The sequence below is a fragment of the Pithys albifrons genome, chromosome 4 (assembly GCF_047495875.1).
Source record: "Pithys albifrons albifrons isolate INPA30051 chromosome 4, PitAlb_v1, whole genome shotgun sequence".
Classification (NCBI taxonomy): Eukaryota; Metazoa; Chordata; class Aves; order Passeriformes; family Thamnophilidae; genus Pithys; species Pithys albifrons.
Window position 1 is genome coordinate 56,280,163 of NC_092461.1, and position 18,598 is coordinate 56,298,760.

General features: G+C 36.9%; 1 protein-coding gene across 3 annotated transcripts in view; it reads right to left on the reverse strand.

Moving 5' to 3' along the window:
• Positions 1 to 18,598, reverse strand: part of RALYL (RALY RNA binding protein like) — a 370,788-nt gene that overhangs the window by 60,853 nt on the left and 291,337 nt on the right. For all 3 annotated transcript variants that reach the window (XM_071554274.1, XM_071554273.1, XM_071554275.1), the window contains exon 4: positions 15,656 to 15,731. In XM_071554274.1, coding sequence (XP_071410375.1) covers positions 15,656 to 15,731 — 76 coding nt within the window. The remainder of the gene's footprint in view (positions 1 to 15,655; positions 15,732 to 18,598) is intronic.

An 18,598-nucleotide genomic window follows, 5' to 3' on the forward strand; every position in this document is an offset into this window, starting at 1 on the left:
ATCACCTCCAAGTGTCACATTCTCATGCCTTAGAAAATCAACCTAATGTACACTGAATTCTCCAGGGTTTTGAGGAATTATTGCATTATTAAATATGCTATTGCAAAAAGAGTAATCCTGGTAAATTTTGAGAAGGGCTGTCATACACCTCCAGGAAATATCTTAAAACAGAAACTGTATTTTTTGCAAAAAATGTATTTAGTGTGCAAGAAATACCAGGTTGGACAGTAAACAAAGGAAATCATGTTTTAATTATGCAGGAATTGTAGTGAAGCAGGAGAGACTGAGAATTTTTATTTTTTCTCTTTTTTCTTTTTTTTTCTTTTTTTTCTGAAATGGTTAACCTATCAGAAAATTTCAGTCTGTCAGTATGTCAAGACAATATATCAGTTTGGATAGGAGGAAGGCAGGCTAAACAGTAGCATGACAGGAACAAGGCAGAATAAGGTTGTGTTTCCATTTGATTCTGAGCTAAGATTGTCTGCAAATCTTGATTTTCTTATCTGCATATATGTTTTGCAGGAGGAAAAAGAATGTTTACATTTGCAAATTGCTCAAATAAAATCAGTTGTAAACTGAACAGGCATAGACAATCAACTTATAACCATTGACATAATACAGTACTGTCACACTGTGTGTTTAGAATAAGGACCCTAGAAATTTCCCATTGAGCATTATACCCCTTGCAACCTGTCTTGGAGAGATATTTTACAAGATCTGACTCAATTGCACATTTAGTTATTTTATTTGCTAAGTTTGCTTATCAATGCAAATAATCTAAATCCCATCTTTGACATGGACTGAACGTCCAGATGGGCAAATTTTCAAGATTTGCAAACAAATGTCCAAGGAAATGTGACTAGACTAAGGGCATGTGAATTCCTCTTTGAATTGCAAACAAATTGTTTAAGGCCAGGAAGATCACAAAATAAACTCTACTTGCCTTATATAAGTGTCGTATTAAGATTACAGACAAAATGTTTTTTCATATCTGAGGCCTGATCCAAGATACATAACTCCATATAATTTCTTGTTGAATAATCCTCTCTTCTTCTTTCCTGAACTATTTACAGGACAAAGTGGACAACATTTCTAACAATAATACAAGCAAATGGATTTTAGGCAAGCATTCTCCAAGGTAACTCATTGTGAATCAATATATTCATATTGATTCATGATCATTCATGACCTTCATGATCACCCTGTGGTGATCACATAATTTCATCTCTAAGAACTTCATAAGAGAAACATGTGGAATTTAAGGCATTTGTTAGTGTTCCTATTCTGACTTGATGTAATAAAACTGTCTGCCCTGAATCACGGAAAGGGATGGTCAGGAACCAACATTATTTTAAGATGAGTCATCATTTTGTTTTACAATCTTCATATTGGAATGCCCAAGGAAAGTTACTCAAATGTGTTGCTGACATCACACATTTTCTATTTGACTATAAAATGTATGAATAGTGACTGCAGTTTTCAAGGGGATTGGAATAATTTTCATTCAAGCCATATAAGAAAGTCAGGCCAACTAAAAAGCCTTTTGGACTTCAATATAGTACAAATGTGTATTTCAACTGACTGATGTGCTGACTTATTTACCTGTCAAGTATGTCTGTCCTTTTGCACTATACAGCTTTTGGAGGCAAAGATTTAGCAGGAACCAAAGATACAGCAGATATATATGTGTGTGTGGCTCAGCTTCGCGAACGAAGATTTGGGAAGGGCTGTCCCCATGTGGGTGTGGCCCTTCCAGCCTGCGCAGTGGATTTTAGGTGAGGCTCAGCGTGCGCAGAACTGGCCCCACCGTTTAAGTCCTGAGGTTCATCTGCCACGGCTGAGCGAGCTTGGACAGTGACAGTGAAGTCCTCAGGACTAGAACCTACAGCACCCGACATTTCCCAGGAGGTCTCCCATCCAAGTACTAATCCGGGGCTGACCCTGCTTAGCTTCCGAGATCTGACAGGATCGGATGTCAGATATATATGTAGTCAAAGAGTATTCAGATTTATGGCTCACACTGTTTACCAATGAATTAAATTTTAAAATGACAAGAGCAACTCAACAGACTCAGTTTGCCAGTCAGAGTAATCAAATAGGGTTGCATTTTTCTCTTCATGTTGAGTTCATGGTTTGAAGTGAACAGAAAACATCTTCCTTCAGAAAGTCTTAAGCGGTATTATATAATATTGTCATCTAATTTCTTTCTTTTTAAAGCATGTGCATTATAACTTTTGCTAACTCCCAATATTTTATACAATGCAAACAAAAGCCTAATAAAAGCATGTCTTAATTTACAGAAGAAATATTATTTTATGTAACTTCCACTATGCATTGATTTTGACATAACAATCTGTGGTGTACATGAGGTAATCCTTCCTTCCTGGTTTCTGTGACAAATAATTTCAATCCAAGATAATTTTTCTGAACATTGTCAGTAACCACTTTTAGATAGAATTAGGGAAGAAGCTCATTTTGTCTTCTGAAGCTTCCATAAATATCTTTATAAATGTTGTCAAGTTTTATTAAGAAGCACTGTCACATTGTAGAATAGATAAACAGTAGACCAACTGTATAGATGTATAATCTGTCAGAAGTGTCTCAGAAGCAGAGGGAACAGAAGAATAATTTACAGGTTTATGTCAACTTTTACAATTGTTCCTAATAAATTTAATAAGTTCCACTCCCAGCTGGTGGTTTACGTTGCAATTGATGACTCCGATTAGAAAAACAAGAACCGCAAACTATTGTTTTCATGACCATTGTGTAATATCAAATCCTATGTATAATTTTTTGCAGTGCCCTGGGAAATTCTATTCCACAGAGCCAAGTGCTACTGTTATTTACTGAAACATAAAAATTCTACCACAAAATAAAATGCATCACTCAAACCATGGATGAAAATTAATGTACTACAAGCTCAAAATGTCATTTCTCGGTCAAAATTTACTTCTTCACACAATAACTGACTTAGTAGCGAAAAGATGAGACAGATAAAAGGTAATACTTAGTCTGATTTTTAAATTTTTTGATATTGCCTGATATGGGAGTCTCAGAATCAAACTGAGAAAATATGATCTAACCCCAACATGGACATGCACAAAGAATTTTGATGGCAAACAGGGGCATATTAACTAATAGGAACATATAATTTAATTTAATTTATTTTAATTTTTAAACAACCCTGCAAAAATCCCTGACTATTGATGCAGTAGCTTTTATTTACCCAGTTCCACTTAGTGTGGGAAAATGCTAAAATGCCCACCCAAGGAGGACCATGCTGGGAATCAGAGCAGACCTGACCTACTGCACATACAAGACTTATTGTTGGAGTTTAAAATTCACGCATTTTCTCTGTACGATTTTACCCCCCCATACCCACCCCACGGTTTCTACACCCCCACACTTCCCCCTCCCCCATGTTTCCCCTGTGGTTTTTCCTAATGAGCCACGGTGCCACAGAGGCACCAGTGGCAATTCCCCCAGGTCAAGCTGGTCCCACCCAGGCACGTCCCCTGCCGTGGGGTGGCCTGACTCCATCTGCTGCTGTGGCTGGCTGCTGCCACCGCCCTCACCCAGGGACAGTCATGGCCCCTCTGCCGCCACCTGGGCTCGCCGCTGCACCTGTGCCATGCAGTGTGGGTGGCGGAAGCAGTGGCCGTGGGTGACACACCAGGGCCACAGTGTCTGTGACCTGCTGGCACATTCGAAGTGTGGTGGCACTTCCTGGGACGCTGTCCCTGCGCCACTTGGTCAGCGGTTCACCGGAAATGCACCTGTCTCTTCTGCCCATTCAGCCCCAATCCCTGAGCTCCTATTGGTCACTTCTCCTGTCACTTGACAGGTGTTCCCCCATTGGCTATTTGGGTTGTCAGTTATCCATTCTGCCTCTCATATTTCTTCCCTCTTCCAGGATCTCATTGGATGTTGATGGTCAATTTCCATAAACTTAGCACCTAAATCCATGACTTGGTAGTGCCACAACACTCCATGCAGAAAAGGTTTTGAGGAAACACAGCATAGGATGCTGTCGGTAATACCTGGTGCCAAGCTGCCTAACCTGGCCTGCTGGCACTGTGCACTGAAAACCTGATGCAATATTATGGGGGTTTTCAATGTCAGCCCAAAATAAAGCAAGGTTTGTCCCTTTTAATTTCTTCTGCCTTAGTCTAATTTTTTTTTCAGATAGACGTAGCATATGACAAAAATTAGCTCGTTTCCTAGCAAAATCTATATCTTACATAATTTGTAAACTCGAATATCTTGACATAAGGAGAAGTTTCAGGGTCCTCTAGGATTTATTATCCCATGTGTTATTAGGATGGATAATCTTTTAACCATCAGTTAGCATAATATGACTAATTATCTATTCAGAATTATCTCCAAAGTTTGGCAGTTGAAAAACTGAGTAAATGATAGGTTTCACTACAGCGAGGAAGTGCTTTAGAGGCTGACTCTTCCCTATACTAATTTTATCAACAGCAAGAGGTTAAGATGAGCCATAAACCAGCAAATGCAAAAGTTAGTTTTGATATACCAAGACAAATGTACTTTGTCATATTGGATGCTGAATGCACTACTGTTATAACTGTTGGGATGGAAGGGTTTTGGGATTGTGGTAGGAAATGATGGCATGGAGAAGAACAGTAAAGGAAGTAGTTTCCAGTAATACTCAGGTGGCCTAAATTTTAGACAACAAGAAGAGAGGAAAACATAAAAGTTCTAAGTCATTTAAAGGCTGCATAATAATATATTATTTCAGAGAAATAGAACTAAAAAATACTAACATGTTCATCTAATAGAGCTTCAGTAGCTGATTGTACTTTCTACCTAAGATTACTGTACTTTCCTTTATGAATCCAAAAATTACCAAGATAACATAAACAGTGGCATGGATTCTCATAGCTGACATAAATGCTGGTAGTATGTCTGAAGAAAACTAAGTTTCCAGTCATGAAGAAATTCATGGTCGGATTAAAAATTAAATTCTTGCAAGAATCAAGTGTAAGAATTCATTTTCCTTCAAGTAAGAACACTTGACCCTGATGCCATTCCTGAACTGAAAACATGCTCAATTTGGTACTCTTATTCAAGAAAGCAAAGGAAACAAATGCTGGAGAAAGAAAATAACTCCTGTCAATTTTCATTTGCTTTTACCTGTGATTTGCTAATAGTTGCTGAATTTTGCAAAAATCTATGCTCCCAGCAAAAGAAAACATTTTGAAAAAAATACAGTGTTGCACTTAGTGTGTCTAAGAGTTCTCTTCCTCACAGCTTTAATCGTACTTTGCATGAAACTGATATCACCTGACCCTCTTATGCTCTAAATCAGAGTAAGAACATTCAGGTCAATATGTACTGATCTAAAAACATTTAGAATGAGTTCATCATAGTGGGCAGAACAAAAGAGTGTTGACTGATCTAATGCACACAATCAATACTACTTTACTGCGTGGCTATTTGCAGTCCTGAATAGATGAAGGTTAATGTAGGCTTTGCCTTTGAGGATCCCAAGGGTAGTAGAGGCTTAATATCCTCTTTCCCTCAATGACACTTCACTGAAAAGCAGTTACAGGAGGGGCACTTCTAATGTAAGATTCATGTTTGTCATGCTGTTTCCTAGAATAATCTCACTGATGCAATACTGAAAAATGGAACATACATTTTTGTGCCAATAAATATTAGAAATTTCTTGTTTCTTAGTCGTCATAATAAATCACTTATGTTTATGAATACATTTATTACTTTTCAGTACAATAGCCAATGTTTTTGCCAGAAGTTTTTGCAATACCAACACATAATTACCAAAAAGGCATGCAATTTGTAACCTATTCTTTAAAACATAAAATTGCATTTGACATTTTGCATCGACAGCACTAAGTATGGGTCCTGCCAGACTAGACAATATATTTTCAGATAATATACTCCAAGACCAACAGGATTCACCAAGAAATAAACTTTCAGGGTAACATAATTGTTAATAATTTACTGCCTATTGATATATTGCTATTGTCCCTCTCTGTTGCACACAGTCTTCTATGCTATTTGTAATCTTACTTAACAGTCCATTTTCTTTTAAATTAAGTATACTTTAAATTTCTTCTTCTGATATTATTCACAAGGCTTTAAAATATATAACAAGTGACAGCCTTTTATTTATCCAGCCTTACTTATTTGTTCACAGACTATTAAATTTATAACCCAGCATCATATTTCTGGTACTCCTTCTAAGCCCCCTAAATGGTGCCCTTGCAGTACACCACAGCTCCTAGACTGAATTACAGCCTTCTATATAATTAGAGGTGTTACATTATGTGAGAAGCAATGCCTAATTGCAAATCCACTTAATGGTTCTCTGAAGCACAGTCTTCTGCATCTCTGATTACTGCAACCATTAAGGGTTTACTAAATTCCTGAAAATGAAGAATTACACTTTTCATTTACAATATTGTCTTGGTTTGAGATAAGCAACTGCCAACCCCCCCAAGCACAGAGAGAAAAGGACAGGTCCGTCTCTATTCTGTATCAGAAACCCTATGTTCTTATTTTTAAGACTTAATAAAGCAGTTTCCAAGCAGAAGTGCCTGCAAATCTGGATGTTATTACCACGATGCCCGCTTCACTAAAACTCAAATGCAGAGAAGATGCCATAGTGTCTGTTTCTAACTTTTTTTTAATATGTTGAGGTATTATTATTTTATTTTTAACCAAACAAATATAGCAGAATATCTACAGAAGACATCATCTTCATACAGAAGACAACATGCTGAGTCCAAATTCTGTTTCTTAAATCAAATGAAAGAAGCTATGCAGTAATAAAGGCTAGAAATTTCACATGTAGTAAGTGATAGGAACAGAGCTTAGGCTGTCAAGATTTAAAGTGAATGCATGACTAAAAGTACTATTTCTGTGTGCCTGCAGGCAAACTCATCAATGCTCTGGATCTGATAGGAATTTATTTTTTGATTTATAAGCCAGGGTTTTTTTATTTGTATTAGCAGCATAAGTTCTTGTATAAGAAAGGAATCATAATAATTTCAGTGTGATCAGGAGGTTGTGGATATGTTTTCTGTTTCACTATGGTATAAACAGTGATTAAAAACCATGAAAAAACTAGAGATAGGTTTACACTTAACTACTTTAGCTATGGTATATTGCTTCAGGTTTCACACTAGATGAAAAAATAAGAAAGAAAATTAAACAACAGGAAAAAAAATAGAAGCAATAATGAGAAAGTAAATTATTCTCCAAATTTGCTCATCTCTGAGCATGACTGTGATTATGGTATCTTGGCTTTTGTGGAAGAAAATATCAGTCATAGGATACCACATATGCTCTTCTGCAAAAGGAAAAGTACTGAGCTAAGAAAAGGGATGCATCTCCAGTACACATGTGTGTAAGCTGGTGTCACTGGCTTCCTCTTAGAAAGTAAAAAAATAACTGAGAAAAGACTGTATAAGTCTAAGGAATAACTTGAGGGGAGATTGTAGCAAAGAAAAGTGCTAGTCTTTATGTAGTATGTACTACTAAATGGAGCCTAGTCAGGACCATAGCTTAAAAATTCTGGTGAAGGTGAATAAAAACAAACACGAGAAAATATACGATTTAGTATATAGTGATAATCTGAGAAGGAAAACCTGCCCTAGTTGCTAGACACGCCTTCTAAAAAAAGAGAAGAGTTAGCAGCATTTTTAAAATAGTGAAGGGGGAGGTTTAAAAAAAAGGTGCTGTACACTCATGCTCTGGACCATGTGAGAATGCAAACTTTCCTCTTTGTGTGGTTCTCCCAGGCCTTCTGAGAACATGGATTTCATTTCAAAATCTATGGGACCAAACTGATTGCAATTACACCAATATAATTCAGAAATGCAGACCTGCTTGTGCTGCCTTCTGTCACCAGGTATTTTTTTCTTATTCCTGAGATATTATATATATTTGACATGAGGCTTTTTCCTTGAAAGAAAATACATAAACAATCAAAAAAACCAAACCAAACCAAAAAATGATTCAGAGCAATCTGAATCACTGGTTCTGCTGCAGCTTTGTATTTATGCCTTTTAAGATTTTTTATATAACTGAGAACGCTACTTAAGTTCTCAACACAAGCAAAATTTGCATTGTCTGTTGTGAAGTTCAAGTGAGAATTTCAGACTAAATTATCATTGTTGTGTACAGTACTGACTGCTTCAAATGTGATCACTGGGAACATTCTTGATGAAATGAATGTAAATAATATTCTACTGGACATAAGATGCCTAGAAATGGGGGGGGCTGTGGGGTGTGTTAATGGAAGCTAAATCTTCTGTCAGGAGAAGAGGTGCAGAGCAACACTCAGATTCATTCCATTGCCCTGAGATAAAATAGCTTTCTTTTCGTGAATAAAGGTAATCAAAAGAATCAAGAAGATACATTTCTGTAAAAAAAAAAGGAAACACTTTGATTCAAACGAAATATTGCACTAAGTAATCTTAATATGACATAGTCATTGACATATTATGTTTCATTCAGTATGTAGAATAAAGTTGTAGTCATAATCACAATTTAATACAAAAGTAAAGTATCAGAAAATAATTGATCAGGTTTATTTTCTGTTTTCTGGACTGTGTCTTTAGGCTCTTGTAGGTCAGTGATAGTAATGGACACATAAATTGATAAAGAAAAAGAATAAAGGAAAAATTTGTTGGAAATTTAGGGCAATATTGAATCAAGAAAGATCCTTATACTTGCAGCTACTTTTGTTATATGCCAGTGGATTTAAGCATATTGATAATACACTGTCAATGACACACTATTGCAGCAATTATGCAAAATACTGGAGTACCCAAATGGTAATGCTTGTTTGGCATAGAACTTGTTGAGATTTTTGTTAATGCTTTCAAATGGGAGGAGTGAACTTAGAAGACACCTAAAGCAGAAGATACAGTCAAGTTTCCCATCACTGTCCTTTTCATACTTTCTCTTGAAATGAAGGGTGCTCAGGAGTGCTCAGAAAACCAACTCAAAAGGACAGCTCTGTGGACTGAGAGGCAAACTAAACCATACCAAACTCTACAAACAGTATCTTACAATAAATGTAAGAAGTCGAGAGCAAGTAGAGAAATACTGTAAGCAATTCTTTTAGCCTCTGCTATAAAATAAAATTAAAAAACCAAAGGAAATGCAAGATGTGCAACATAATTCAATCAGTTTTGTAATGGAGATCGTAAAAATAAAATGTAGAGGAAACTCATAAAATATTTGTGTCAAATTAAAATAAAACAGTGATATAAAAAGTAATCATATCTCACACATAAAAGAGCATCTCTTTCCAGGATACCAATATCAGACACTTAAATAAAATAATTTCTTCCAGAGGCCATGAGACTTATGAAATTGTAAAGTAAAAGCTGTTTAATATATTTAATTAGTATCATGTTAAATCAAACATGCTGCACATGGAGAAGTGATTGATAATGGGAAATGACTGTGTTATCTAATACCACTCAGGGAGTGCTGAAGCATATACCTGAAATTTCACAGACCGGCTTGGAAAAACCTTGTCCTCAAGGGAGGTCTTCACAGGGTCACCATAGGCTATAGCCAATCATTGCTGTGGGAACTCAACCACTACAGGGTGATTTCCAGCCAGCCAAGGCAACATGGTGAGAGGTGATTTGACTCAGTTTTCCTGGTTTTGTTAACCTATTCACTAAATCCGTCTTGCTAATTGTCTCATGCCAGGGTGTGCCTCATCAGGATGGATCCCAGGCTAGGCAGTGCCCAGTAACTCGCCTTTTCAGTTTTCTTCCCAGTCCTAGTCCCTTGCTTCTGAAATTGTCAGGGTCAATCCCCAAAGCTCACCCCCCCCCCCCCCATGTTCCCTACCCCTCTTGGTGTGTTCTTTCCCTGAGGTTTTTCCATACCGTGAAGGTACCTTGATGGTTCCCCTGGGCCTGGGGCGGTCCTGCACCCCTTCCCTGCCCTGCTGCGCAGACCCCACCCCTCCTGAGGCAGCACTGGGTGGCAGCTGTTTCCAAAGCCCTGGCAGCACCAGCAGTGTGCCCACCTGCCCCCTGCTCACCCTGTGGTTCCTCCTCCCCTCTGGGTGTCCCTGTATGGTTCCTCCCAGTACCTAAGCCTCTACTGATCCTCTGAGCTGTCCGTCCTTGCCCCCAAGCCTAACCCTGCCCTCAGATTTATTCCAAGCTTACACACCCTTGCTAAACCACTTCCTTATCTGAACCCTTTAAACACCAAGACAACCAGAAATAAAGGCTTTTGAGTGAAGTACCATCTGCGTGTGTGTGTGTGTATTGCTTGAGAGCTGCTCCCCTACTGGTTCTTGAGATGAAGTTATAAAAATAATAGTTCACTCCTGGGGGTTTGCCTTTGTAAAACTAACTAGTTTTCTCAGAAAGCAGATTCAGAAGTAATCTGAGACAGTTTGGTCCCATCTGTACTAGTACCAGTACACTGTTTTTGGCTCCCCATGCCCTGTGTGGTCTCCAACAGTTCCCCCCCTACCTCATGCAGCAGGGTCTGCAGTAGTTGTTCTCATTTTAATGTCACTAAAAATCACACCATTTTGCTAGCTGTAGCACAGTGGTTTTGCTATTTCCAAAGGCTCAGAAAAAGGTGCCCCCATGATCCTTCGCAAGTCCTTTCAGCCTTGCTGCTAGAGGGGTACCAAAGACTGTTAGCCAACTCACCATATGGATGGCCATAGAGAAAGGACATGCCACATGTTCTGAGGGAAGGCAAGCCATAGGAGCATGTGCATGGTGGCTCTACACCTGTCCTGGGGCTTGGGCCCACTCTTGGAGCAACTGGGAATGGAGTCAGCAGCAACTTTCAGAGTTAGGAACTACAAGACCTCATCCTGTTTTAAAATACTCAGCAAAGGCCTCCAGAATGACACAAAATCTTTCAGGCATGTATCTAACACCTCATATAACATGGTGGTGGACTGAAATGAACAATAAATAGTTAAAACATTCTTTTACAGTGTAGAGAACCAGAATGCCAGTCTATCAGAGTATTTGTGGTTGCTTCTACTTTAGTATGATGGAGCATAAACATAGAGGGAAAAAAACAGCAAATGGGCTTTCATATGCTGACACTGATTTGCCTTAGTGAAATACTGATCAAAACACCACTAAATAAAAAAGACAAAGTGTGATCTTTTAGCTTACCACAACACTGTTCCCAAAGAGTATTTTAACACATTTGTGTCAGCACCTTTAGTCTTCACCTTGTGTTTCAAAGACATGAAGATTAGCCAGTAAAATTAACTTCTGCTGGAGGCTAGACTCATATAAAAAGACGCAAAATAATTTTAAGATGCAGATTTTTCAGACATTTGATTTTCTGCAGAAGTGCTGTGCTAAAAAAGAAAATTCTGAACAATTTTGAACCTTCTGAGACCAGGTCTTCCCTGACATACTGAACAACAATGCAAATTAGGAGGAATGCTGCTGGAGCTCACAGCTATGTGAGATTTTAGCTGATTCCTGAGCACTATGCTGACCTCATATTTTGTTGCTCAGTGTGTATGCCTAAAATGAATTATGTGTTTAGCAGCTTTCTGAAGCAAAGTGTAAATCTTTCTGTTATCAAAATGTTTTTAAGGCCTGATCAAAAAATGACAAAGATCATAAAACTATAAATTTTTAAAAAATGAATGTAGATCCAGAACGAAGATAACACCAAGTATGTTTATACCATTACAGGCAAAAATAGATCTAATGACTTGGATACACAAGCAAATTATGTGGCTATAACACATCATAGACATCAATTGCTCTGTATTAACGACTCATGTGTATATCCAGCCGTCGATGTGAGACAGACTTTCTTTCAGAGATATGGAGTTCTTTGAACACTTTTGAAGCTTCAGGCACTTCAAAATAAACAGAATCATGCAAGCCTGCACAATACTCCTGCTTGCTTACCTTAAAACTATTCTTAAATGTGTCTCAAGTATCATTTAAACATCTGTAACAAAAGATACTGAGCAAATAATAGTCATCCTTAACATTATGCTGTACACAGTCACTGTTTTTCCACTGGATGTCTACATTAAGACAGTTTTTCTACGCAAACTTCCTGAACATGCTTATGAAAATTGCCCACATGGTGTCAAAACTTGTTTAATTGACCATATAGCACATTTACTCTTTCTTCCTTATACACTAAATCTGCTATCTTGTCAAAGAAGGAAATTATATTGCATCAACATAATTTGCTCCTGATTTCCTGCAATTTATTATCCTCTAAGTGTTGATAAATTGATTGCTAATAATGTGTTCTAGTACATTTCTTGGAATCAAGGCTGGGCTGACCTGATAATTTTCTGGATTATCTTCTTAAAAATAGGTGTAACACCTGCTCATCGCCACTGTACCTTACATGACCTGCATAAGTTTCTGAAAAATATCACTATTAGTCCACACATAGATTCAGCTAGTCCTTTGAACACACTACAGTGAATCTCATCATATCCTTTCCATTAAATTCACTTAGTCAAACACTGATTAGCCAATTCTTTTATTGCATACCCTCTGGTTAAAATTGATTTTTTAAAATAGCTGGTCAATTAGCCACTCTTGCTGAAGTGAAAAAAGTGTTTTCTGTACCATCTGGTATCTACTCTCCTGCTAACTAACAGCAGTATCAAAAATCAGAGGAAGTTAGTCTAATGACAATCCTTCTGTTACCTTTCATACTGTTAGGTGGTTTAGCCTTTCTGACATCTTTTTAGATGACTCTGCTCTTCTTTTCTATTTAATCCCAATCACGGCATTTTGATTCCACATTTTATACAATTGCTTTTCACTTTTGAAGATGCTACAGAAACTTGATGCTGCCATATTATTCCTTTTTTCAACTTGTCTGCTTCAGGAGAATTCTCTGTTCTACCATAAGCACAGTCAATGCAAGATTTTCCACATTCCTATTGTGCCTCAAATTTCTTTCCAAGATATCCTACTTACCAGGTCTCTGAGCTCATTGAAGTCTATCCTTTCTGAAATCCATTGTCCTATTTCTACTGCTTACAGTCCTTCCTTTTAACAGTGACTATTTTGTGACAACTAAATTTTTAACCGATGTCTCTCTAGTGCAAATCAAATCTAATGCAACCACTTCCCTCTTCACTTTTTCAGTGTTGTGGGTGGACCCTTACCACCAGCTAAGCACCCATGTAGTTACTGACTCACTCCCCTACCATTGTCCCCTATAGGCATGAAGGAGAGAGCAAGAGTGAAAAAGCCTCATAGGTTGAGATTATTGAAGTGTAATAAGGAAGAGAAGGAAGGAGAGGAAAAAAGCCCAAGTGAAGCAAAGACTTTCCACCTCTTAAAAGCAGTTCTGCCAGTCTCTAAGCAACAGCTGCTTTGGAAGAAAAAAACCTCCCCAATTTTCATTTCAGAGTATGATGTTATATGAGAGAATATCAGTTTGGCCAGTTTGTGTCAGCTGTCTCAGATGTATTCCTTCACAAATTCTCGTTCACTTCAAGCTTATCAACAAAGGTAGAATAGGAAAAAGAGAAAACTATAAGGCTGTGCAAACACTGCTCAGTAACAGCCAGATGGGTGTCTTTGTAGCAAATCCAAAACACAGTACCATATAGGATACTACAAAGAAAGTTAACATCATTCCAGTCAGACACAGTACAGTGTTTTGAAAAAAGTAAATGTTCTCAGTGTTATCAAGAACTTTATAAGCCATTGATCTCCTCACATAGTATTATGCTAATATATACTGAAATAATAAAAATTCTTCATTATGACATAACCCTGAAATAATAGAATCCTAGAGTGGCTTGGGCTGGAAGAGACCATACCATAGAACAATAGAGTGGTTTGAGTTGGAAGGTACCTTAAAGATCATCTAGTTGCAAACACCCACCATGGCCAGGGTTGCCATCTACTAGATCAGACTGTTTAGGCCTTGAATGTTTCCAGGGATAGGACATCCACAACTACTCTAGGCAACCTCTTCCAATGCCTCACTACCTTCTGAGTATAAAATTTCTTCTGAACATCTAAACTACATCTCTCGTCTTTTAGCTGAAAATTGTTGCCCCTCGTCCTATCACCATGTACCTATGTAAAAAGTTGTTGTCCCTCTTTTTTATAAGCCCCTTCTAACTACTGGAAGGCCATGATAAGGTCTTCCCAAGTCTTCTCTTCTCCAGTCTGAACAACCCCAGCTCTCTCAGCCTGTCTTCATAGGAGAGGTGCTACAACCGTGAGATTGTCTTTGTGATCCTTCTCTGGACCTGCTCCAACAGGTCCAGGACTTTCTTATTCTTAGTACTCCAGAGCAGGACAAAGAACTCCAGGTGGGGTGTTACAAGGTCAGAGTAGAGGGGGCGAATGAAGAAGAAGGGGAAAATGGAAGGATTCTCTTTGCTCAAAAAAGCCTTTCATAATTTTCTAGAGAAATAATTTGCACTGCATCCATGAAAAGACACAATCTAAGACCTTTTTTACTCTTTAAAGTTCCCTCAGAACTATACACAGGTCTCTCTCTTATCTCTGTCTTTTCTATAGAACAAATACTTATGAGAAACTTTTCAGAAGCTCAGAGGTGGAAGTGTATATACATGGGAGAAATCACAGAACATCTTCCAAAATCTTTTGAAATACTGGCACAGTGACATGGTAGACCATGGCTACCAGTAACACAGAATTTAGCAGCTTGCAGTTGAGAGTAATGGTAAAATAGGGTTTCTCTTCTCCAAATATAGTATTTCTATCACTTCAGCTGAGTGGAGCTATATGATAAAACTTCACATTACTTCTATGTAGTGTGGAAACTCAGATCTAAAATGTCCCTAGGTTTCTCATTCTGGGATCCCACCCTTGAATTTCCATCAGAAGTTTTCAGACCAGACCAGGCACGGAAAATTTCCTGCTCAGTGTGTCTGATTTAACTGCTGAGCTGTTGGTCTCGGAGCCTGTCTATCTACACTTCAGCTACAGCAGAAATCAGTCCTAATTCTGTTCATGGATCTGACGCATAAATTCTGTAGCACTTTTATAGGAAGTGAGGTTTATGGAGCAGAAATACATGTGTGCTTGATAGCCCTAACAATCTATAATGCTTCCCTTAGCTTAATTGATTTTGAAAAAAGAGTGGATGTTTCTTCAAGTTTGTATAAACTCTGTGAAAAAAGGCACCTGGGAATAGGAGAAAGACACTGTCATTGCTCTCCTGAACAGTCGAGGAGGAAGTCCTGCCTTTTCTGAACTTGGTGTTCACCCTTGGCAGAAAAATCAATGAGAAACCAGTTCTGATGCTGCTTTGAAATTATTAGTCATTTCACTAATCACTGCAAATTAAAAAGTCACAAAAAATGAGGCCATAGCCAAGCAATAAAGCATAAGGATTGAAAAAATGAAATAACACTCAATTAAAAAACAAAACAAAACAAAATGAAAATTATTGATAGCAGTACTAGTAGTGGGAGCATTAATAAACACTTCACAGATCACTGCACCGTCTTTTTGTCAGTAGATATAGTAAATGACAGATTTAATATTTTATTGTGTATTTCAATATAATTTTGGTAAACATTGCACAGTGACACTGGTAGATACATTTCAAGTTACCATAATTTTTCTGATAAAAATTGCATTGCAGTAAGTTAAAGTGAAATCTCCTTTACCTGTAAAGTGCTGAAAGTGGCCGCTTGTTGCCAGGTTTTGGTCTGTATGGTTTTGGTTCTCCTGCCATGTTGATATCTGAAAGCAAACATTTGATATCAGTAAGTCAAATATCTGGAAGATAGAGTGAGTTTACAAAGGTACCTTCAAGGCACCTGAAATGAGTAATAGGCAGTGAAAATTGACAGCATAACTAAAACACCTGTCTAGTTTTTACCCCTTCTGAATTGATGCTGCAATACTTTCCTGGAAATTCTTATGGCAATGCATTAACATATTACGAAAAATATCAGTTATTGCTAACAGAGAGAAATGACATTTTTAAACACAAGAGTTTCCACTCATGAAGGTGGAGCCAGTAGCCTATTTCTATTACAGAAGAAGATTTGAGGGGTAATGTAGATGTTGACAGAAATTATCATCTCAAGCCAAATTCTGCTGTGGAAGACTGCAGTGGTTCTGAAGAGTTCCCCTTTAGGCAGGGTCTAGAGAAACACACATTGATTTTTAACTGCTACTGCACTGTCCACTCAGAAAGTAACTCTTCAAAAGCAAATAAGAGAGTATCTCTTAATGCATTTTTCCTCAGATAAAATCTGTTTTTGCAAATGCTTTATCTGAGGCAGATATTTATTATTCTCAACAAAATCTGAAATCTTGTGAACGCTTTTTAAAAGTTCACTTATAACTGTATATTTATCCTTGAAATGTAAAAAAAAAAGTCAAGCTTATACAGACATTAGTCATGCTTGTTCTCAAATTTGTCTTTTCATCTGAATCATACTTAAAGACATACCTGGAAATACATGTCCCTCATTATGATTGATATAACAGTGACAGATGGAGGGAGAAGCACAGACTCTTTTGCAGAGAATACCTTGAGTTTAGGAGGCTGTCTATATAAACACAAGCATATATAAATAGCTCCTCCACTCTGACTGAATGTTCCCAAGTCGACATTACAACAATTCACATGAATAAAGTGAAACTCCTTATTAGGAAACAAATTTCATGCAATTTGAGGGATGCTGCAGCTAAATCTCTTCTCAGATTCACTAATATAAAAAAAGAGTAGCAGTCAACAAAATCATTGGAGTTATTTCAGTGTAAAATTGCTGTGACAAAACATCATATCCCATTAAACATGGAATCATATGGTAATCAAGACATTCAAGGAAATACACGTTCTTGGTAAAGTCTGTGTTTAATGTAAAATTGAGTGTAGGGAGGGAAAAGAGAAGTAGAAGGCTGAGGTGTAGAACGCGGAAGCAACACTGTTCATTGCAGTGACGCTAAAAGGTGAAATATTTTTATGTATTATTCCTGATCTCAAAAGATGCAGTAAAAGCCTAAGACTTATGGACTGGGTATTTATATTTTACCACAATGAATAAAAAACCCCAACAATCTGACTTTTTTAAAAGTCAGAAAAATTGGAAATGTATATCCTTTAGGGTTTGTTTGTTTGTTTGTTTTTTTACAAAAAATGCTTTTCACTGCAAATTTCATGCTTCAAACATTAAAAATAATTTAAAAGAATTTTGCTTATTTGCCATCTAAATTTGATATTTTGAGCTCAGCCAACACATTTAAAATTATACAAGGATAAGAAATTAAATGCTTTCATCTAGAACTATATCATATAAAATATTTTAGTAAAATTTTCTTTATATAAAGCATCTTTGAATTAAATTTGACTGGAGTGTCTTTTGTAGGAGTTGTATTACTATTAAATCATAATTTTTCATAAAATATTTAATTTCTGGTTTTAACTAGCTTTCTGAAATTGGCCAAACATTGGAGACAATTTTTGTACCTCCTTGAAATGCCTTCCTGCCCTTAATTTTAAGTACGTGTTTTATTGAATACATATTATTTTTGTCTTCCATTTTTGTTAAAAAATCTGCTATGATGTTCTTGTTTCAAGAAATATAAATTATACAATGGTCAATCAACAAAGTAAACATCCATCAATTTTGAAAGTCACTGAGACATTATGACAGCTTTCTTGCATTTCCATTGACTCCTAAAAATAACAGTATTAAAACAAATTTTTATCCTATGACCTTATGATAATTAGACCTTTTCATACTATTTAAATATGTCAGCTTTAAGGTCATTGACTGCATTGACTTTCACCATCCTCTACTACAACTAGGACAGGTTTTAGGAAAAAAAAGTAGAATTATAATCTGTTCTTGGGAAATACCTGAGGCTGCGGTATCATCTTCACACAACCAGAATATTCACAAATTTTTCATGTCTTTCATCTGCTATATCCCCAGTCACTATTCTTAGGCATATGAACATAAACAAGTTTGAAAAACGTTTTCATATCCTTCCAGGACAGATCAACATTCTCTTGTTGATTATTCTTGTAGACCTACATTTGAGGCTCTACAAAACACACTTTTTAAAAAGGCTAAGGGCAGTTTGTTTTGTGTTCTCTTAATTTCAATCAAAAATGTCAAAAAGATAACACTGAAAGAAACACAGTAGCAAAGCTGTTCAGAATCAGTTAAGATTCCAGCAGAAAACAATGAACTATTTTATACAGATAGTAATAGCCAAAAATTCTCTTCAATACAGAAAATAGTTCATAGAAAAACTGTAGGTCTTTTCTGTTAATATGAAAATGATTGAATAGCTCTGCACTTTGGAGCGAGTTAAGAATGGATGTAGGAAATGATTTGAAAAGTTCGAACAGATTTTCACCCTGTTATTTTTCAGTACTATCTACTCCAGCCTCAATTTTCAAACAAAGATTAGAAGTGAACTTGTCAACATTTCACAAGATAGATTATTTCTATCTGAACTGGAAATCTTATGAGATAACTAGTTCTCTTCCTTCATCCATCATTAGTTTCATAGCAGACATTTACATCTACTAGATCATAAACTATGTGTCAAATAAATTTGTTGGCTGCAGCACAGAGATTTACCTG